Source organism: Strongylocentrotus purpuratus, unplaced genomic scaffold (assembly GCF_000002235.5).
Source record: "Strongylocentrotus purpuratus isolate Spur 01 unplaced genomic scaffold, Spur_5.0 spur5_scaffold_7, whole genome shotgun sequence".
NCBI lineage: Eukaryota > Metazoa > Echinodermata > Echinoidea > Camarodonta > Strongylocentrotidae > Strongylocentrotus > Strongylocentrotus purpuratus.
In genome coordinates this window covers 37,544,787-37,568,687 of record NW_022145613.1, presented here as the reverse complement: position 1 = coordinate 37,568,687, position 23,901 = coordinate 37,544,787, and the positions used below count along the sequence as shown (strand labels likewise).

Sequence of the window (23,901 nt, the reverse complement as noted above, 5' to 3'; positions counted from 1 at the left end):
TGTCTTCAACCCTACATTTTAGTCAATTCTGAAAAAATATCCATATCTTTGTATTAATCGCCATTAATCTGCAGCCCGGATAAAGACGATGTAATGATTTCATCTATAATCGTCAGTCCTCGGCGCACTTTGGAGCTAAGAAGAACATCATAATGTTTATGGAATCATCTGAGTGAAGGCCCATGCAAGACTGACAACAAAAAAGTTTTAGAATGGGAAAAGTTTGTAAAGCGGGTAATAGGACTGATCATTTCCCGGAATGATTCTCAAAAATTATGCAACGCCTGAGAATGCTGAACATTCAAAGAAATAGAATGATCCCTTCCTTACTACCGATTTAAATATAGCGTAAAACTGTGCAAGCTAGGCTAAATTTTATAAATTTTGGTTAATTAGATATCTCTCGCCGCGCCGCAAGCTGAGAATCTTCCCTAGATTTTGTATAGCGCCATCTAGTGGTATTAACTCGTCACCTTTAATGAATGACGCCTAGAGCTGGAAGCCTGAATGCAAGATGTAATTTCATGTTTTTGAAGGTAATGTTGTAGATAAGGACTCTGGATTGTCTCATGATTGTAATATATTACTTCTCATTTCGTTATGAAAGCTATTTGAACCGCTCATATACCACATGACTTATTTATCTGTAAATCAGCTGCCGTCAGCGCCAATGAATGAGTGTTGTGCCTTGTGGACTGGGCACTTGTTTTGTGTGTGTGTACAGTATAAATGACGTGTGTTTTGTTATGGCGTGCATGCACATGCATGCTCGGCGCATTTCTACACGGTGATGGCACTGCACTGTAATATGACTTGTGCGATTATTTATTTGTAAACAACATGCATGTTTAATGTTGTAGCTTTGCATAGAGCCAACATGTAAGGAGGACAGAGCTAGGCTTAATTGCAGAATACCCTACCATATCGTTAGTCTTCATTATTAGCCGTAGATATAGAGTGTGATTTTATTATTTGTGATAACGGTGATACAGGTATTGAAGATTGTATAATGCAAGTGTTTGAATTCATTTGGTGGATGAAAAGTTGAATTTTACGCGGTTTTGTGCGTCATTGCAGCGCTGAATTTGGTGTGTTTGTCGCTAATTTGTGACAAATTTAGATGGCTTTCCTGATGGTATTTCATGCAAAATGTCTGTTATATTGATAAGCACTGATTCTTGTCCTTACCTTTGTCTTGTTTATTGTCTGTTATAGTCATTTAATAGATGAATTACTTGAATTCTAAGCACATTTCAGTAACACAAAATGTCCAGCCCGTACATAGTCCCACACACGTATTTGTTTGTACCTTGTGCCCTCTCTTACACTGCTAGTCTGCTTTCTAAGACCCTATTAGATATTTTAATCAACAAGTAATGTCTCGTTCTAAAAATACAAAAGAAAAATAATAGTGTTGTGCTTTTTTAATCAACAAGTGATGTCTCGTTCTAAAAATACAAAAGAAAAATAATAGTTTTGTGCTTATAATAGTGGAATGTCTCGTGCTAAAAATACAAAAGAAAAAATTAGCTTTGTGCTTAGACTAGACTAGTATTGGTGGGTGGTCGATGGTCGTTGGTCGTTGGCCTCATTTTTAATATTTGGGAGTCCTTGGTCGATGGTCGTTGGTCGTTGGCTTCTTTTTTAATATTTGGGAGTCCTTGGTCGATGGTCGTTGGTCGTTGGCTCTTTTAAACAAATATGCCTCACTATTTGGTCGATGGTCGTTGGTCTCTTTTTCTAATATTTGTCAGACTGTTGGTCGATGGTCGTTGGACTCTTCCATTCAATAGTATTTGGTCGATGGTCGTTGGTTTCAATTTCTAATATATTTGTCAGACTGTTGGTCGATGGTCGTTGGAATTTGGCTTCTAGACCTAGACTCTAGTTCTAGACTATGTTTCTAATATTTGTCAGACTGTTATAGACTAGTTCTAGATCTAATTCTGTAAAACCGTGGTAGGGTATTCTGCAATTGTTCCCAGAGCTATATATCAGAGAGGGTTTTCTCTTAAAACTGCATCCATCAATCAATGATCGCATTTTATGTGTGCCTGACTCGACTCCAGTGCAAGGATTATTTTGGCCGTTTTATTAAAAGCTTTAACTTGGTTTAATGAGGATTGCACTCTTCCCAAAGCCAAACAGATTAAAGTTTTTACCTGCACAAGGAACACAAGGAACCGTCATACATGTAATTCTAACTTCTTGACTAAATCAGCATTAGTAAGCTATACTTGTCCGCTACATGTTTCACGAAGCCCTCTGCGCCAAGATCAAGGACAACATCCTGACTAAGTTTTGATGCCTCTGACCCTGTCAAATTATTGGTCAGCGCCATCACATATCATTTATTTGGTAGACTATGGCTGGCAAAAAGAAAGAGAAACCCTCCAGCTATGATGTTTCTACACATTTTTTTAAATAGGGAGTTATCCTTTTTAATTTAATATTTGAAAATCTTATGAAAATATGCCATGTTAAATTCTAAGGCTTTTCCCACTTAGGGTCATTCCATGTCAAATCACCCAATGGTTTTAACCCGACCATTTTTGATTTTGATGAAACTTAGTGTACTTGTTGAGTGTGATCTCACAGCACCAAATCCAAAATTTTAGGTCAATCGGGTGAGGGGTTTGGGAGATACGGCCCACCAAATTTTGAGATTTTTTCAAAAATGGGGGTGGCGGGCCTACCTTTGAACCCTTGTATCTCGGGACCTAATGGGTCAATCTTCACAAAATATGTATTGTTGGAAAGGGTATTCAATAAGGATTCCAATTCTGCCGCCATTTTGAAGATTCGTACATGTTGGGGTACTTTGACCTCTTGACCTCAGATTTGACCTTGAAATTGACCTTGTGGATCACGTAATTTTGACAACATTTTTCATGAAATGTAATCTCTGACATGTACACTAAAACATGTAAAAGTTTCAGAGATATAATATTTTTTGTTTAGGAGCAATAAGGATTGAAAGTATTCATGCTCACAGATATTCACAATAAACCCTATTATAATGTATACAATACATGCAATATGCACAGTACAACATAAATCTTCCACATGCTTTTTTGTTTTAGGCATATATCCATCCTAAATGTCAGTAGTACTTGAATAGAAATAAAATGACAAGTTCATATAGGCCTAAAGGGTTAACAGGATGTATGGCTTTAGGCCTCTGAGTCGGTTCTAGGATAATTACCCCCCTGGAAAATTAACCCTCAGGAAATTCCCCCCCCCCCCTGAGGACAATTACCCCCCAAGGACTATCACACCCAGAGGATTATTACCCCTCAGAAAATTACCTCCTAGGACAATCTGTCCCCCCCCCCCCCCCCACCGAGGACAATCAACACCCGGACAATTTCCCCCTAGGACAATTACCCCCCCACCCCCCCCCCCCCCCCCCCCCCCCCCCCCCCCGGGAAAATTACCCCTCAAGAATAATATACCCCAAAAAATAAATCTGCTTTGATTATAACCACCTTATTATCAGTTTGGACTTCCACTTTAACAAATAGGGGGGGGGGGGGGGTAATTGACCTCTGGGGTAATTGTCCTTAGAGGGTAGTTTTCAGGGGTGAATTTTCCAGGGGGTAATTATCCTAGAACCGACTCAGAGGTCTAAAGCCATACATCCTGTTAACCCTTTAGGCCTATATGAACTTGTCATTTTATTTCTATTCAAGTACTGCTGACATTTAGGATGGATGTGACTAAAACAAAAAAAAACATGTGGAAGATGTATGTTATACTGTGCATATTGCATGTATTGTATACAGTATAATAGGGTTTATTGTGAATATCTGTGAGCATGGATACTTTCAATCCTTATTACTCCAAAACAAAAAATATTATATCTCTGAAACTTTAATATGTTTTAGTGAACATGTCAGAGATTACATTTCATGAAAAATGTTGTCAAAGTTACGTGATCCACAAGGTCAATTTCAAGGTCAAATCTGAGGTCAAGAGGTCAAAGTACCCCAATATGTACGAATCTTCAAAATGGCGGCAGATTTGGAATCCTTATTGAATACCCTTTAAAACAACACAAATTTTGTGAAGAATGACCCATTAGGTCCCGAGATACAAGGGTTCAAAGGTAGGCCCGCCACCCCCATTTTTGAAAAAATCTCAAAATTTGGTGGGCCGTATCTCCCAAACCCCTCTCCCGATTGACCTAAAATTTTGGATTTGGTGCTGTGAGATCACACTCAACAAGTACACTAAGTTTCATCAAAATCAAAAATGGTCGGGTTAAGATTTTCAGATTTTTTGGGTGATTTGACATGGAATGACCCCTTAACTGGACTGATTGTACACATTTATTTCAACATTGTATATTCCTCAAAGGGATAAGTATCTGCCACGGAAGGCAAGCCATAGTCAGAAGTATATTCTCTAGTATTTCAGACACATATTAATTTTGAGATAAATTTTCTCTCCAAATGGGTAAACTGAATTTAGTTGAAAAACATGTGTTTTAACTTTTGGAATGTCGAAGTTTTGTCATTTTAACAATTTTTTTAAAAGCCTAAAACAGTGGGTGTATTTCTTTTTTTATTTTTTTATAAATAAACTATGAAATGCAAATATTTGGGAGTACACATCTAAAAAAAAAAACTTATTTACCGGTCATAAGATAAAATACTCACAAATGTATTTTACAAGTAATTCTATGGTATAACCTACACAAATTTTGAAGTATTTTGCATCTCTTATCCTTGGTGCTATTTTTAATCTTTTTTATTCCTAATTCATTAAAAAAATTGCAGTTTTCCTAAAATTACTTTTTTTTTAAATCCGGTGCCCGGTGGAATTTTGACTAGGGCTTTGTCTTGGCTCCTCTTCTAGCACATAGTAACGATTTCACAAGATGTTTAGCAAGTAAGCTCTTTTGTGAAATGGTTTATGAAGATCAGAGCATAGAAGATCAGAGACATCTCAGTAGTTGGCAGATAAAGTTATGACTGTCTTGTCGTCGGTTTCGAGAAACGGGCCCCTGTACTCTTGCATAAGAAGAAGTCTATTGTCTGATAAAAATGTGAGTGTCATTGAAGGGCAAGCTAAGCATGAGATATAAGAGGGCACAATAAACTTATTGGTATATTGTGACCCTGCTGAAGTCTCCCCAAAATGACGATGCACCACCACAAAAATGCAAATGGAACAGTTTGAACTTTAAACCCCTGAAAACTCAAATCAGAATCATCCTTACACAGATCTCTTGATTTGTGGCTTCTCTTCAGCAAAAATATTAATTATAGATAATAAAATATGCCTCTCTCTTAACAACATAATATTGTTGAAAATGGAACATACTTTTATCTCAGTAGTCCTATAAAGAGGTTGTCACTGTCCCAGACCATATTGCTTAACTAATTGTTGTTCTTCATAAAAGTACAAACATTTAATGCTCTTCTTTATGTATCTTACTTTTCCTAGGCATATCGTTGGGACTTCAGTAATCAAGATGCCTCAGAATAAGACCAAGAAGGCTGCTGAGAAGGCTAACGAAAAGGCTCCCATTAAGGCTGTCAAGAAGGCTTCTGTTACGGCTGTCGCAAAGACTTCTGAAAAGGCTGCCAAGAAGGCTCACGAGAAGGCGCCCAAGAAGGTTCCTCAGGAGACCTCTGAGAAGCCCGCCGAGAAGGTTGTCAAAAAGCGAGTCAAGTCTGAGGACCCCAAGAGTGGAGTCCATGTCTTCTTAGGAGCCAAGGACTTTCCAAGATGGTGTGTCATGAAGGAGAAGTCTGGATGCAAGACCAATGTACAGCTAATGAGGTGGCTGCTTGGTATAGCAGAGAAATACTTTGGGTAGGTTGATAAAAATGTCAGAATATCATCATGACAGTAGCCAGTAGTGGTTGTTCAAACGTGATAACATGCACATGATGTAGGGATTTGAGTATGAAGAAACCCACATCATTTATTCTGAGCATGTAAACAAAAGTGTGGGTGTGGAAATTTGAAACAATGCACTTGATAATCTGAGAGGATGTTATTTAAACAATATATATTTGCCATCATGCAAAAATACAAAATGATAATTAAGAACACCAGACCACTCACATATGAACATTGGGTGGTATTCCGGTAGCGCGTACGTAGTTAGTTCACACTTTTATGGAGTGCCTGTTGCAAACTAATTTACCCTGTACAGATTATTTTAATCCTCCAATGAAAAGTGTCCAAAAAATTAATTTTGCAATGAAATGGGAAGAAAAAGATAATATGAGTATGAACTGAATTTCAACAAAGTCTTTGGTAGATTATCTTTGTCATGAATATTGAAGGAGGAAGGTGAAACCTAGCATTCCATAAAAGTGTGAACTAAAATTCTTGTTTAGTCTAGACTTAGTCCCGGCTTAACTTATGAGAATACCACCCATGATCTTTGGAACAATAGTTGAATTCTGAAAGAATGACCATTTTGACCCAACACCTACACATGTAAATGTTATTCCTATGCCTTTAGTTGTTAATTGCTATTATCATTGTTTGTCTAAGTCTTCTTTGTCTTATCTGGATTAAAAAACATATAATCTTTCCCTTAAGCAGACATAAATGTCCATTAATACCTATCATAGATACAGAGATGTCTTGTTGATTTTTACATTATGAAGGAAAAAATATTAGATTGACGTTATGCAACCAAGGGAACTTTCAGTTCATGTTCTTTACAGACCAGTGTCTTACAAAAGACACTGATCCTTGATGCAGCCATTTCATTTTGGACCTGAGATCATCAGCTTAAAAGTGGTTTTATCTTTCAATAATCACACAAACTCGACTTAAAATTTATTCATAATTTGTGTACTTAATTCATGCTTAGTTTGATATTTCACTTTTTTATCACCTTCTTTCAAATTGTCCTTTTCATTTTTTGTTTGAATACAGAATTTACTCCAAGGAAGCTGTCAAGACTGACCACAAGAGTGACCCCAAGAGTGACCCATGTTTAGCAGGCGAGAGCAATGCGGTCGAAGGAGACCCAGTTCCTGAGAAAACTCCAGTGAGTGTCATCACAGATGAAGAACCTCCTAGTACCAATCAAAGAACAAAGAGAAAAGCAACTAAAAAGCCCTTATCGGATGCAAAGTCTGATGGAAACCCAGTTCCTGAGAAATCTGTGAGTGATGTCAAGGATGACCAAGAACCTCCTAAAATTGATCATGGTGGACCAACAGAAGCCCCAAAGACAAAGAGAAAAGCAACTCGAAAAACATTGTCAGATGCAAAGTCTAATGAAGACCTACATGTAGGTCCTGAGAAAGCTCCTGTGAGTGATGGCCAAGATGGTCAAAAACCTTCTAGTGCTGATCAGGGAAAAGCAACAAAGGCACCAAGGACAAAGAGGAAAGCAGTCCAAAAAAAATACCAAGATGGAAAGTCTGATGGCAACCCAGTTCCTGAGAAATCTGTGAGTGACATCAAAGATGACCAGGAGCCTCCTAAAACTGATCAGGGTGGATCAACAGAAGCCCCAAAGACAAAGAGGAAAGCAACTCGGAAAACAATTTCAGATGCAAAGTCTAATGGAGACCCAAATCCTGAGAAAGCTCCAACGAGCGATGGCCAAGATGATCAAAAAACTTCTAGTGCTGATCAGGGAAAAGCAACAAAGGCACCAAGGTCAAAGAGGAAAGTAGTCCAAAAACCCATCTCAGATGGAAAGTCTGATGGAAACCCAGTTCCTGAGAAAGCTCCTGTGAGCAATGTCAAAGATGACCAAGAACCTTCTAAAACTGATCATGATGGACCAACGGAAGCCCCAAAGACAAAGAGGAAAGCGATTCATAAGACTGCAAAGTCTGATGATACATCAAGGAAAAAAGAAACTGAAGAAACACCAAGTAGTGATTGTGATAATTCTTCTCCAGCCAAAGATAGTAAAGCTGAAAGCCTAGTCCCGTCAAAGAGTCAATCAAAAAGGCTTACCAAGCAAAGGCAACCTGTACAGAAAGCTCTTGGGAAACCAATCAACAATAGAAACGCTAAAGGCCCTCAGAAAAGAAAGATAAAAGAAAGCCTGCCAACTCTAAAGAAGAAAAAGACCAGTGAAAAGGTTGAAGAAGAGACAAATGAAAAGATGGAAGAAGAGACAAATAAAAAGGTGGAAGAAAAGACACATGAAAAGGTGGAAGAAGAGACAAATGAAAAGGTGGAAGCAGAGACAAATGAGGATGAAGAAGCTGATTCAGACTTGTCTCTTGATTCCAAGTTAAGCAGGTGTTCTGTGAGGTTGTCTTCAATAGACGAGGAAGAGCTAACCAAGATTGGAAAACCGAAAGAAAACAAAGCCTCACCCTCAAGAGCAGAACAGAGAAAGGTGAGAAACTGTACTTTGTCTGAAGTTAAATCACACCTATTGAAAGTGTTTTATTTTTTGTAATGTATCACCACATAACCGGGACTATTTATCTGGCAAGAGCCATAAAGGCATTAACTTATGATTTTATGTTATGCAGAGTTACCCTCTTGGCCCTTAGCAGGAGGTTTGTCACTTCTTGAAAGTATGATCATAATTTGGTAGTTTGAACATGAACACTTCCTTTTGCCATGTTTCTTGATTAAGAAATTGGCACACTACCAAAATTGCATGTTTTGATTTTGAAAAGCTTATTGAGCAGCCTGTTTTAATGTTGTAACTTTCTGGTCATTCCCATTCATTTTTTTTTCATATTGCATTGTTTTCAAATTCATCTCTCTGTAGATTTCAAAGTCGAAGCAAAACAAGTCACCAAGAGAGATGAGGGCGTTTGCTCGAGCTAAGGCTACAGCTAAGGCAGCTCAAATTCATCGATGCTCAGCATGCTCAAAGACATTCTCCAACAAGGCAAACCTTAAGAGGCACAGTGAATTGCATTCTTCAATCCGCTTTACCTGTCAGGAATGTGGGAGGTCATGCAAGTCCAGGGCTCAGCTCTGGGCCCATAATCGGAGAGTTCATGTCCAGAAGTATGAGTGCCAACATTGCCAGAAGAAGTTTGGACTGGCAAGTCTGCTTGCAAAACATGAAAGGTGCCATACTAAGGAGAAACCATTTGAGTGCAAGGAGTGCCAGAAGTCCTTTGCCAGCCTTCAGATGCTGAATGATCATGCGGAATGTCACAATGTTGAGGAACCCTACCTGTGTCATTTATGTGGTATGGCCTTCAAGAGGCGTGATGTCTTGAATCATCATGTCCGAAAGACGCATGAGTCAAGTGAGATCTATAAGTGTGAGCTGTGTAACAAGAGCTATAAACTTAGGGAGTCCCTCACAAACCACATGGAGTTTCACAAGAATACTGCAGAAGGAACTTCGCCTTACACATGCCCTATTTGTAATAAGTTGTTCAAGACAAGCAAAGGCTTAAAGGGACATGTCGGCCGTCATAATAAAAATGAGTCATTCCAGTGTGATGTTTGTAAAAAAGAGTTCAGTTGCAAGAATCATCTTCTAAGACACCAGATAGTTCACAGTGAAACTAAGCCCTACCATTGTCCAGAGTGTAATCGTGGTTTCACACAGAGCTCTAACATGGAGACGCACAGACGCATCCACTCAGGAGATAAGCCTTTTACATGTGATTTGTGTGGAGAGACTTTCAGACAGAATGTCACGCTGAAGACTCACAAGCAAAAGGCTCATGAAATCAACGTCTGGGATGAGAAACCAACACCTTCCCATGTTGGTAGGCCAACTGCAACAAAGACTGCAGAAAGCAAGAGCAAGAAACCAAGGGGCAAGAAGGGTGCTGGCAAAAAGTCACAAATAGTTCTTCCAGAACCTCTGACAGTACAACAAGTGTTCCCACAGGAGCCACAAAATCAGCAGTCTTCAGAGAATAAATGTTCAGCATCACAAGAGATATCTCATCTTAACGAACAAAGTGAAAGGATGCAAACTGAAGAGAAACAAGCGAAAAATCCTGAGAACACAAATGTTCAACATCAAGTTAATGAAAGTGGAGACCAATCACTAGAATATCAACAAGGTGAGAGCCAGGCACAGCCCAGTAATCAAGAATCACAGCCACAAGTAGAAGAGCAACCCCAGGAACAACCTCCTGCTGATCCTCTGACATCACATCATCAACAAGATGCAGAGCAAAAACAACAACATCATGTAAACCAACAGCAACCTCAAACAGAACCACATCAGCAACATCAGTCAGGCCAGCAGCAACAACAAACAGACCAACAGCCTCAAGAACAACCACATCAAGAGAGACCACATCAAGAAAGTCAGAATCACTATATTCAGCTGCAACGGCCAAATCCTGTGCACCAACCACCTCAAGCTCAACAACCAGCAGATCAGTATCAGCAGGCAAAAGAGCAACAACTCAAAGATGACACCAGAACTAATCAGGATAATCAACAAGCACACCAACAACAGCAACAGCAACAGTCATATCAACAAGGAAACTTTGGTAAGGTCATCCAGCAGTATCATCCTCCAGCGCTGCAACACCAGCAACCTCAACCATTGCAATATCAACAACCGCAACTGCCACAACATCATCAATACCAACAGAAGGACTTTGTTGCTGTACAAGAAAGAAACAACGGGCCATTCTCAAATGAAATGAGATCATACCAACGTGAAAGCATAACCACTTCAAACTATTACTCACACTATATGCAGTCTAGCAAAATATCCTCAGGGTGGGCGCCGTCACTTCCTGCTCCGCCTTCCCAGCCTGTCAATCCTCCTCCACCCTTAAACAGAAACAATGATCCTACTACATCTCATCATATGCCAATGCCTCTCATGCAGAACAACTCACCGACATCACACCGATCAACTCCAGGCTCTAACACCCATCACCATCTTCAGGCTCTCCTAGATATGGAATCTAATATTGGTAACGGTGCACCTAGCAGGCAACCTCCTGTTTCATCGGTGGGTGGTACAATTCAAAGTCCCCCTCCCACACCCATTCAACATTCCCGGTCTAGCCCCTCCCCTTCACCTCACGAATCATCAAGACCTTCCTCTAAAGGCCCTCAGTTTCAGACCTTGTTCCATTCGCCCCAGGCCAGTCCACTTTCATCAACCTTTCCATCAAATCATTTGAATTTACGTCCTCCTCTAAACAATACCATACCTTCCAATTACCCCATCCCATGCCCCTCTCCCAGACCTCTTAGCCCTTTTTACGCACCAACAGGTGCTCCTTATCAAGGAGCAACGCGTGAAATGATTAGTTCTCAAACTCAAGAACAAGACCATGCTCATTCAGCATCTCCCTTGAGGCAATGGTATATGGGACCACCAGATACCGGTAATCAGCAAGCTGCTCTAGCCCTCGCCAGTATGCACTACCCAAGTCCAATGGGAGCACAGCCCCAGCCTAGGATTCCATATATGGGGTACTCTAATGCCCCCATGCCATTCTCTTTATCTGGTAACCCTACCCCTCCAACTCAGCAGAGGTGGGGTCATTAACATTGTTAGATACAAGTTTCAGGCAACTCAATATTTGATGTGTGAATTTTAGTCTCCAGAGCAAAACATGGAGAGGGGCGTTGTGACTGATATATCGTGGTTGATTTGGATACCACTTTGGAGTTCTAGGAGATCTTGTAATCTTTATGCACAACATTGCAATTTGCAAGTGGATTATTTGTGATGTTGGTACTGTAAAATGACACAAACATGGATAGTACCTACATTGTACGATTGTATCTACAGACACACTGTGTAGAAACATGTATATTGTGATATTGTTATAAATGAACATACAAAACTGTTCTGCTTCAAATTACATGGGCCTATAGTATAGAGTACCGAAGTGTGACTTCATATTAGCCAGGTTGTCAACGTTACCGGTTCCAAACAATTTTGTGCTAAACAGTGGCGTAGAAATCACACCAGTGCCAAATATAGACTTTGCCCTTCTCCTTCCCATAGCTTGAGTGATGTTGCAGTGAACCTCATGCGCAAGCTCTGTTGTTTGGAACCAGTAACCGAGACGACGAGTACATACGACGTCAGCACTTCGGTACTTTATAATTATGTGCTAATACAGTATCTTCACATCTGTTGTAAAGTAAATACAGAGAACCCTGCCACTCCGTATATTGTGGAAGAACAAATAACGGCTCAAAAATAAGAAAAAAATGAATATAGCATTCTTTCAAGTACTAGCACTTTATTATCTGCCGCACTTGACAGTCATTTTGTAGTTCATTTAGCAATAGAATATCACTTTCATCAGGATTTCTTTCTTTCAGCTTTTATGCCTGTAAATATTAAGTATTGAATGTTAGTTTCATTACAATGTTATTGTGTGAATAACTTTGATTTATTTTTAGGTATTTGCAGTAATAAGTATTTCGAAAGATTTATATTTGTTACCTTTTGCATAATCTGTTTTATGAAAATGCATCGACCAGTCTATCGCATGGTTGTCATTTTATTTCTCTGTGTTTTGTAGAAAATTTACCAACTTCTGTTGCAATTTTATGTCGATTTGCCAAAACAGACTTCCAAAAAAATCAAGGATCTTCGCCACCCTGATCTTTGCTGCAATTATCTACAAAAAGTACATTTTTTTTAAGGAGAAATGTGTATTTCTGTATATTTTTCTCATTTGCTGCCCAAAACAATAACACCTGCTTTCACATCATATTATTGGTTGTTTTTTTTAAGACTAAAATGTATCCGTAACTGGACAGGGGTAGAAATCTTCACTTATTTTGTCATAAATATAAAGAAATTTTCAATCATATCCTACTTCTGTTAAAAATATGCATATACCGTTAGGTTTGCCACATACACATAGCAAAAAAAGAGAAGCATGTGTATTTTATTTCATAAATTTTATACTGTGTAGGCTAGTTTACACAGTTTCATCATACCTTGATTTTTTTTTAAACAATCATTTGTCTATGATATCCTGACAGTTTGGTGTTCAACTTTCAGTTTTAGTATCTCAGAGTGCTGGACAATATTACAGGTGTAATAAACACCTGTAAATATAAAAAGCTATAATTTTGAATTGATTTGATGAAATGTTTTATAAAAGTTTTTTTTTTGTATCGAACAAAAAAGGTTACCGTACGTGAAGGGGAAAATAAAGTAAAAGGAAATACCTCTTGAGGAATTACATGTAAAGGTACTCATGTAGATGTAGAAATGTGATCCAAAGTTTTGGTGTATGTAAATAAAGTGTAATTAGACCATTTATAAATGTTTGGACATTGAATGAAATTATATGTAAATGATTACATATGCTATTGAATGTATAAGTTTTTGTGCATCTACCACTGGCTTTGAAAGGGGATATCAGAATATACTACCAGCACTAGAATAATCTTGTCTGCAAGTTGCAAATGATGGTATTGTGGCTTTGTTGATGGTTATATTTTTTTAACCCCATTGAAGGAGAATTAGCCAATCATTATTTAATACATGTATAAAACAAGAAACTTTCAAGTTTATGAGCAACTCTGATTGGTGTAATGGTTATGCCACAAAATAATTTAATTTCGACTGACACGACACAAGATTTCGCAAGTTTTTATAGTTTCTTGCCATGACAACTGTATTTTTACAAATCATGAATGTTTCATGCCAAAAAAGTGTGTAATTTTATGGTACATGTATATCAGGCAAATAGCTCTTTGTTCAGAAATTCCAAACAACTTTGGAAGCATTTTAGCTTCTCTGATGTCTGGTTATGGCTGCTATATTATCATGCATTTTAAGCTGTATGTGTAGATTTATGATTGCGTTTATTCACTGTCTAACTCTTTAACATCCAAATGCCTACTTGTTTTGTACTAATGCTTTGTACACACTTTGTAGTACTGCATGGATCAAGCGAGAAATTATGCGATATACATGTAAATATTAGCCAGTATTGTAGCCAACTGGCTGTATTGAAAAAATGACAGATACTGCATTATGCCAGGTGACAATCAAAGATAATAAGTTAGGCAAACAAAATGCTCAGATGGATTTTTCTTTCCATTGTCCGTCAGAGGCAGTTGAATTCATGATATTGCTCTTTTAAGAAAATATTTGTGTAAATACTTGAATCCTGGGGTTGACACAATGTTTTTTATATATTTATGCGAAACTTATATTTCAAGGCAATTCTTCCCTCAACTCTATGTTCATTACTTTTTACCAACTATTACCATGCGATAATATTTTTATTTCAGTTTTTTAATGTATATGTATATATGTACTGTCGTTGTCATTGTTTTGTATGCCAGAAGTTAACATCTTTTAATACCATGTATGTTTTATTGTGTAAAATATGTTTTGTGACAGTAATATTGTACTTTAGCGTAGGGACCAAAACCTGTCCTTGCCATAAAATAATTGTATATTCACCTAATAAAAGCATATTTAAAGGAAAGGATTTTTTCCCCAAAAAAGTGACAAACTTCACTTTAGTGACGGTCCCAGCCTTAGGAATAAAAATATTTCTTTCATTTTTTTCTTCTTCTCAGAAACTACATTTTGTACAATAACCTTCATCATTTGAACATTTTGTACATTTCTTCTATTTTACACACTATGGTAGTTTCTTAATGCATATGGATAAATATGTGTCCTATAATACATATGTACATGTATTTCCTTATTTATCATTCCCGTTTGTTGGGGAAAAGTAAATTTTAAAGATATTGTTCTAAATCATTAAAGCTTATCTCAGTTAACATAAGAAAAAGAGGATCATGGGGGACCAATGGTCACCGATTAGGCATTGTTTGTTATATAGAGGGCGCAAGTAGCTACAAGTAGTGCAGTGGGCCTTTAAAGGGAAAAAGTTGAATACTTTCACTTTTTCCATTTAAATTTTGTGTACAGGTTTTGGTCCCGTTTTAAATAAATTTGTAGATGTGTTTCTTCATGTAGTATGTACAGTATATTATATAGCATTAATTCAGGGAGAATTTTACTATAAATTTTCAATAAGTTCTGTGAAGTTTTTTTAAAATTGTCCTTGGAACTTGGAAGTAGATGAATAATTCGTTTGAGATGAATTTGTGTTAGAAGTACTATACTGATTGCCTAGTCTGTATTCATCAGATTTAATGATTGTGTGCTAGAGATCAGCGTGTATATGTGTGTGTGTTGTGATTGTGTAACTTTGATAAACCTCTGTAAAGTTGACTTCATGTACATGTAGAGTAAATAAAACAATAATTAACAATCAAATACAAAGCATTGATTTATCTTCTTCTTTTCTTGTTCCCATTGTTCATTATACATAAATCATGGCTAGTTGAGGAAATGTAACTTTCTTGTTCAGTTTGTTGTTGTTGATCTGGCAACTGTTTCGTTGATATGACTGGAATATGAGAGTTATTAACATTAGTTCCTTGTTCCTGATGTATAAGAATAATGATAATATATCCATTTATATAGCACAGCTTCTGCATGAATAAACTCTACTACACTCGATACAAATTCTAATTTCTTGTACTTTGGCTAAATGAGAAACACAACTAAAAAAATACAGTTACGGAGAACACTGTTCGAAACAAACCGTTGTCAGAACAAGGCTATGTTCGCTCTAAAATTCTCTGTTTCCCTCTTTGTCTGATCATTAGAATTAAAAATATATTGTCTTTTTTAGTTTGATCTCTCTCTCTCACTCTAGCTTTCTTCATCTCTCTCTCTTTCTCTCTCTCTAGCTTTCTTTATCTCTCTCTCTAGCTCTCTTTATCTCCCTCTCTCTCTCTCTAGCTCTCTTTATCTCTCTCTCTAGCTTTCTTTATCTCTTTCTAGCTCTCTCTCTCTCTCTCTCTCTCTCACTCTAGCTCTCTCTCTCTCTCTCTCTAGCTCTCTTTATCGCTCTATCTCTCTTTCTCACATCTCTGTCTCTTGCATCTCTTTTCTCTTCAATCCATACTTTACCTCCATCTCTCTGACTCTTTCCATTCTTATCTTCTCTGTTTCCTTTATTTCTTATTTCCCTTTACTTTTCTGTCCCTTAGCTCTGCTTCATCTGTCATTATTAAACATGTATTAAACAATCTACCATTACAGTACATTTGTAATACTTAGAAATAGTCACTCCCAAAAAAGGTGTACAGCAGAAATGCAGACAAATCAAAGTACAATGCACATCAACGATACTTTAATATCAAACGGAATGTGATTTACTATACAAGTCACTCAAAATATTCTTGTTCATACAGTGCTATGTACATCTTCTAATATACATTGAGATTTCACATAAATATTTCAAATTCAGTTACAAAGTTTTTATAACCGACTCCACAAGCCAGATAAACTAGAGCATTGAATACCGATGAGAAAAAATGTAAAGGATAATCAACCAAGTCAATCCTACAGGGAGAATAAACTTCCACCGCCTTGTAGAGTGTTTGACAATTGATGCAAAATAAATAATTTGGGGTGATTCAGGGAATAAGCGAGTTCACGGTTGCAGTCTGAGCATGAGCAGATAAAGGTCATTGCAGAACAAATTTTGAAATACACGGAGGCGATATTCTGGATACGTGCTCATGAAAGTTATGTAACATTATGCATTCATGCACATTCAGTGCACTTCATGATACACAGGTGGAAGTATTCTTTGAAAAGAGGAAACAAATGCTATTTATATAGCCCCTCCATCGCTGTAGGAGTGATTATTTCAAAATGTACAAAGTGAGACCTCTTCATGTTTTGAAGATCTGTGGATATTCGGGGTCATTGCAGTAATGTGCTAACCGTGAACTGGTCTATTGGGTAACAGTGCCACCACCAGCCTGTCAGGTTGATCTGTGTTTTAAACTCTTGTACAATGAATTTAAAAAAAATCTTGTTTCAAACATGAAAGCATTTAGTGTGTAAAATAAAGAAAACAAACCCTATTTTTCTCTTTCTCTATTGCCCATGTCAAAAACAACCTACTTTGAGCAACCACAATCGAATGATGGTTTGAAATGTGAATTGCATCACTGTATCAGTACTCCTGTTGGGATACACAATGCAATAGCATTCAAGTGCATGCATGGCATAAGCCCAAATTAATATGAATAGTCTAATTTTTCAAATGAGAACTTCTACAAAGTCACTTCCAAATCATGGCTTTTAACAAGTTGGCAACCTTTACTGCAAAACAGAATGATTTGTATGACCACTGCAGTAGATTCAGGAAATTGTGAAGTAGTTTTTCTTACATTGGAAATGTTACTGGATGCCTTCATACTTTCAATTAAATAATGAAACAGAAACCTTTGATCTCCATCCTGAGGTTCATATTTCTTGGAGCAATTTAAAAGGCATAGTAAACAGTACCTACACACTAAAGTCATTTCATAATAAGGTATTGGTAACTTTAATATTTGTTGGATTTGTAATTAATATTCATGGACAGAATACTTCATCTGAGCTGGAACATGACAATAAGATATTGGACTTTTCCTCAGTAACCCGTCAGAATACTTGGGATGTCGATGTTCATATACATTTGTTTGCCAATTCCTGCATAATTAATGTTATGTTGGATGATGAAGGTTTTCTTGCATAAATGTACCACAATTGCATTTTATTTTAGGGGGGAGGGGGGGGGGGGGAAGGAGAGAGGAGCATGAGGACACCTTTAGGCCAAATAATTATCCTTCAATTTTTTTTGAAAAAGAGGAATGGGCTTCTTTATCTTCTACTATCTTAGTGTTTATAACAGATGAAAGAAAATGGGTACATAATTATCTACATGTTTCATTTATTTAAAATGAAAATTTTGTCTTGAATAAAATTCTATACATTAATTTCAATGTGGTCTTGTAATCTTTGCCATATCTAACATGAATAATTCCTTCAGTTAAAAAAAAATCCACTTGAGTAATTGTAATCATTGTAATTGGTCTTTACACGCTCTACCTCTTTCCATTGAACAAAATATAACATAATCTGGATACATTTGCAAATAGAACAAATATCTGGATAAACAAGACCATAAAACATCTCAAATTAATGGAATTAATGGTCAACAAAACTTAATTTACAAAAAGAAAAAAATGCCCAATCTTCTAACTACATTGTTTAACTATTGAATATGATATGCTATTTTAATCTAAAGAGACTGATGAAGTAGTATTAAATAAATATTAATTATAATTCATTCTTTTTAATCATATGACAAGTATAATCAATACAAAGAGCTGAACTAGTCTATCATCTGGTGTGTAATCTAAATAAGAAAACCCCTGTTTACGCTCGGCCAATGTCCCTGAGGTCAATACCAGTACATCTTGAAAATACGATTTTAAAAATCGAAATCGCTTGTAAAATACCTAGGGAAGAGTTTACTGGATGAGCTGCCCATCCTTCATTTCAGATTCTGAGGTAGGGATGGTGGTAAAGTTAACAGGAAACGTAACATATTCCACAGTCTGTGTTCCATCTTCAAGCTGTTGTATGTGAACCTCCTGCACATGTTGCTGGACCCCTTCTGCCTCTTGTAGCTGTTGCTGAACTTGTTGCTGCAACTCCTCCATCTGTTGCACGTTCAATTGGTGTGACATGTTTGCCAAGGTCATCACAGCTTGTTGACTGTCCACACTGTCAATGAGCTCACTCGCAACCACTGACTCATCCGCAGAGGTGCTGTAAGCAACATTCTCCTCGACATGGCCGTCATACGCGATCTGGTGGACGGTCAGCTCAATAGGAACCTGACCAGGCAAGAGGCCTTTCTCGCCCCTCATCTGTGATGCTTCCTCTTCTTCTTCCTGCAATTGTAGCTGCATCAGGACTTCTGGAGGCACATTGTCTTGGTTACTGACCTTGAGGGGTAAGGAGCCAGGTCCACGTTTAGGCACTTCAATGGCATGGGCCTTCTTCATGTGGTTCTTCAAGCTGTAGTTTCGCCGGAAAGCAATAGGACACAGCTTGCATTTGTAAGGCTTCTCACCAGTATGAAGTCGTAGATGGGTGAGTAGTGTTGTACGCAGCCCGAACGTCCTGTCACAGTGAGGACAAATGAAAGGTCTCTCTCCTGTGTGAACTATTAAATGCCGCTTGAGATGGTGGCGATGGCTGAACTCACGATCACATGTATGACACTGGAAAACTGATTTATGTGTGTTCATGTGACGCTGTAGCGTAGCAGACACTGTAAACCCTTTCCCACAGAGATGGCATTGATAAGGGCACTTTCCTTCATCAACATTCTTGTGGTGCTCCAAATGGTTTTTTAATGACTCTCGATACTTGTAGCTCTTACCGCACAACTCACACTGGAACTCATGCTCAGTTTTGTGGCATCTCAATATATGCTGCTTTAGGCAGTCCCTGCGTCTGTATGCAGCACCACATTCATGGCACAGGTACGAGCGATTGACGTTATGGCTCTCAACATGTGCCTTCAGTGATGAAGATGTGGTGAAAGCTTTGTCGCAAGTTTTACAGGCAAATGGTTTCTCTCCAGTGTGTGAACGTAAGTGCTGCATCAAGAGATACTTGGTGCCGAACTTCTTGTCACAGTCGCTACAGTCATATTTCTTATCATGAACAAAGCGGAAGTGAGCCTTTAATGCCTCTGTATTCACAAACTCCTTTTCGCACTTTTCGCAGACCTGTACTTTAGAGTCATGGGTAGCTTCATGTATTTTGGCGGCTTCCTTGGTGGGATAACGAAAAGGACATTTGCTGCACTTGAAGCCTCCTTCTTTGCTCTGGCGAACTCGGACTCTCCCGCTGCGACGAGGGCTTATGCTGGTATCTTGAGGCTTTTCTTCAATTTCCTTAAGGGATAGGAATCAACAACATTAAAAAAAGATATTAGGATCAGTAATAGCCCTCATAATTCTTATGTACAGTGACTTTAAAAGTCACATATGAGTGTGAGAATGAATGGGATACAACAGCAGGAAATTGTTGTATCATTATTTGGCTGGAAAACACTTTTTTTCAAAAAGATATTACATGGCCCATAGTGAAATTGAAAGAACCATTATCCTCATCAAGTGTTAAGATCTTGAGAAATTATGAAAATGGAAGAGAAAGATAACAAACCAGATAGCAAGTTGGAATAACCATACAAGCTTAAGAGAACATAAAGATACAGGTCAGCAAAAGGGAGAGAGAGACCGAGACAGATTGAAATAAGACAAAAGTTGTTAAGCGAAAGAAGAAGAAGAAAAAAAAGGAAAAAAAAAGAAGAGAAATAGAAGAGAGATAAGACATTTCCATACCTCCTCTTGAGCACTAGAACTTTCATCAGGTAAGCATTGAGAACTGCTTTCATCTCCTACCATCTCATACTGTTCAGCCTCACTCAGCTCTGTATTACCTATATATACCAATCACAAAACAACATCATTAACATCATAACAGCTACTATAACAATTATTCTGTCAAAGAACCTTAACCTGTCAAAGAAAGCTTTAGAAATATGCAACATGTTTCCATTACTACCATTCCCCCGCCCCCCCCCCCCCCAAAAAAAAATAATAATAATAATGATAATAATAATAATAATAAAATTTAAAAAATATAAAAAAATGGAATAACATAAAATAAAGAAATATATCAAAAATCAAGTTGAAGAAAAAGCATAATTAATCATTGGAAGACATCAGAATAATGTATATATTGATCATATACATACAAATATGCTTCATGTTATAGATCCTAAAATGGTGTAATAATGGAATATTAATTCTAGATTGATATCTCATATATCAGTCATTTGCATTTAACAACCACTTTTTTGTTGTTTTTTGGTACATTTATGCAGGATAGAAATCAGAACCACTAATAGAACTGAGAGTATTGAAGCCAGATGATAATAATGTATCAGATCATATCTATCATGCGGTGGTAGAGCCACACGAAGTGCAAGAGGTGATTTAAGTTTCAGTTCACCCCTACCACAGAAACAGCAGCTTGCAGTCCTGAACCGTTTGTTACTCACCCGCTCCTTCTTTCTCCAAGTCTTCTCTGATAGCTCTAGCTGCGTTGCTGACGATATCTCCAATCCCCTCTCCCTCGATCTCATCATCAGCATCACCTATCTGAATATCTGTAATCTTACTTTCATCAAGGGCAGGGATGCTAGGTCCGCTGTTTTCAATTTTGTCATCAACCCTAAAAATGGAGAAGAAAAAACAAACAAAACAACATGTATCTTTCAGCAATATTTATGGAGGTGGGTAAGAATATTTACAATGTTCAATCAGAACTGACCACTTTTTATCACTTTGGTATACAGCTTCACTCACTTTGGTCTACACCACTGACATTTTGAATTCGTCAGCACTTTCATTACTGACCTAATTTTCTGATTTACAAACCATGGATGTCATCTGTATTAGACGGAATCCTGGAAATTCACAAGATAAATTGTATGAATCCAAAAATTGCTAGTGCTTTTTTGGTGCATCTGCATATCTATCAAATAAGTACATGTAGTAAAAAAAAAAAAAAAGGGAAAAAAGACAGAAATAATTGAAACACAGTAACCCAATATGAAAATACTAGAAATAATGCATCACATTAAAGGTAATGTGTGACTTTTGAAGGGTTGAGCAACAATTTAATTGGGAAAAAGTAATAGCACATATGCATAGAAGGTAATATGTTGTTCAATGTTGTTAAAACTCACCCTAAATACTTCTCAGCTAGCATCAGCATCCATCTAAATGTTTCATTGTTATCTTTGCACTTCGCTTCCACCTTCACGACCTTTAACCTTGGGAGATCCGATGCCTTTACTGTGATGCTATGCTTTTTCTTTCGGCTGGTGTCTGAACGCCTGCCTCCATGACCCATGATGAAGTCTGATAATGGGAAGAAAACAATTCAATTACAATTCTACTTTAGAAATTCAGCCGCAAGCAATTATACTACCACTCACATGCTTTTTCCACTTAAAACGACCACTGAATTTGACAAACCTGGTAGTATCAATTCACATTCAGTTATCATATTCATGTCATGAATCTATTCCAGCAAAGCATACAGTCAATGCTAATGCGTATTGACCTCTAGCACTGCATACTTGCTGAGAGGCAGGTATAACACACAAATACAAACACTACACACTATTGCATATTAATGCACACAATAAAGACAATGTGGATGATCAGCAAATTTGACACTAGACTTACAATTTGAATTTTTAAATTATTCTTTTTAACATCAGTAAGTTGAGAAAAAAATTATATTTTACTGCTATTTAGGTGTCATCAATTGTCACTAAAGTACATATTTCGAGTGAAATCAGTTGAGTTTTGTACAGTGGTGTTTGAAATGTTGAGATTCAATAAAACAGCTTTTTATACAGAGTATTTTCCACTTGACATAACCTGCATCTATGAACAAGGGAAGAGGCACGTTAACACACAACGCAGGCTTCAGTCATCCACCTGGGTGGGATTCGAACCCACGATCTTTGGTTCGACAGGCAGACGCTTTACCGACTGAGCCAACTCGCCTCCTCAATTTTGAACAATTCAACAAGCATGGACGACAGTAGACTATAGTCTCAGAGTAGATTCATAGTTTGATCTTTCTTTTCAAACATTAGAATCTCTAGTCAGATCTATAATGTATGTTAGTAAATAGTAAGTCTATATTTGAGCGTCTGTATCTGTCACTGAAGTACTCAATACGTAATTCGCCTCATATATAATCAGTTCAAAATCATATGGCGGTGTGACCAAAGTTCGCGCGTGACCAAAGTTCGCTTTCTCAAAAAGTCGGTAAGATTTCGAAAATCTGATATCACCAATGGAAAGAGGGTCATAAAATTACCCAGAAACGAAATTTTCTTTAGAATTGGTTGCGAAATTGTGAAAATATTGACAAAAGATCGGCAAATTTTGCAGTTATTTGCGTCCGTTCCGAAAAATTATCAACTTACCGATAAGGGTCTGGAAATCTTCATTTTGAGATCAGAAATCCTCAAAATTGTAAGTAAAGAGTGGTACTAACTGATTGTACGATATCTTGTCTTGCAAATTATGATATTACCTTATTTTTGATGGATCACATTTTTTGATAAATCAACTGTAAACCACCGTGCGTGAAGTTAGGTCTCATTGTTTTTACGACTTTTTTAGATGTAGCGCGCACGCACGATCGGACATCGAATTTTTAGATCGCGATATCTCCGAAATCCTTCTACGGTAAATTTTTCTAGTTGAACCAATCTGTAGTAAAAAACTTTGCCGTCCATTTGGTAATAATTGAAATAAATAAAGTTGTGTAGAATGTGAGAAATCATAGATCGAATATCACATTTTGTAATATGTTCTAAAATGTGCGCGAACTTTGGTCACCCCTTCATATATATATTCTCAAACCATTCTTCAAATACCACTGCCTTTTATTACCACACAAATTCAGGCGTGTGGGACCATAGTGAGATTTTCTGTCCTTTAGCACATCATACCAGACGTATTCAGACAGAAAATGCACAAGAATTTGAATTAAATTAATAACTATGATATTCCTTGTAATTTCAAGATTTTAATATAATAATATTCACAATCCTTACCGATCCCAAACACCAAACAAGAGGCCAACCGTCGTTGTTTTCCACAAACTTGGACGAAACCTTTTTTTAAACGAACGCGGAGGGCGTAAACCGTGCGTTGGCGTTCTATCTAAAAGTTGTACTGAGCGAGGCGGGAAGATAATTATATGATATAGGATTTCTAGAGATAGGTATTCACCGCTTTTGTACGGGGGGGGGGGGGGGGGGGGGGGTACTCACATATTAGGAGATACGGGGGTGTGCCGTTCTAATAGTAATGGGTCACTTTTTCAACAAAAACCCCTAAACATGGGTCCCACTTTTAACAAAAATACTATTAAAAATGGGTCTGTGCACGGCAAACACCCGAGAGAAAAAAAAAACTGACAAAACCCCAACATTTTTTAAAAATGGGTCTTAATTTTCGAGAAAATGACCCCTAATA

General features: G+C 37.5%; 2 protein-coding genes across 2 annotated transcripts; one reads left to right on the top strand and one right to left on the bottom strand.

Moving 5' to 3' along the window:
- The first annotated feature begins 453 nt into the window (after window positions 1–453).
- LOC100888193 lies at window positions 454–14,051 on the top strand. The gene is made up of 4 exons (XM_011665948.2): window positions 454–536; window positions 5,452–5,823; window positions 6,907–8,338; window positions 8,723–14,051. The coding sequence occupies exons 2-4, from the start codon at window positions 5,480–5,482 to the stop codon at window positions 11,444–11,446; spliced, it is 4,500 nt and encodes a 1,499-aa protein (XP_011664250.2). The 5' UTR covers window positions 454–536; window positions 5,452–5,479; the 3' UTR covers window positions 11,447–14,051.
- A 2,732-nt stretch (window positions 14,052–16,783) lies between these two features.
- On the bottom strand, window positions 16,784–23,574 carry LOC100892915 (zinc finger protein 2). Its single transcript, XM_030974280.1, has 5 exons — window positions 23,478–23,574; window positions 21,582–21,756; window positions 20,892–21,064; window positions 20,170–20,267; window positions 16,784–19,719 (listed from the first exon to the last, which is right to left on the bottom strand). The coding sequence occupies exons 2-5, from the start codon at window positions 21,746–21,748 to the stop codon at window positions 18,280–18,282; spliced, it is 1,878 nt and encodes a 625-aa protein (XP_030830140.1). The 5' UTR covers window positions 21,749–21,756; window positions 23,478–23,574; the 3' UTR covers window positions 16,784–18,279.
- Window positions 23,575–23,901: the final 327 nt, after the last annotated feature.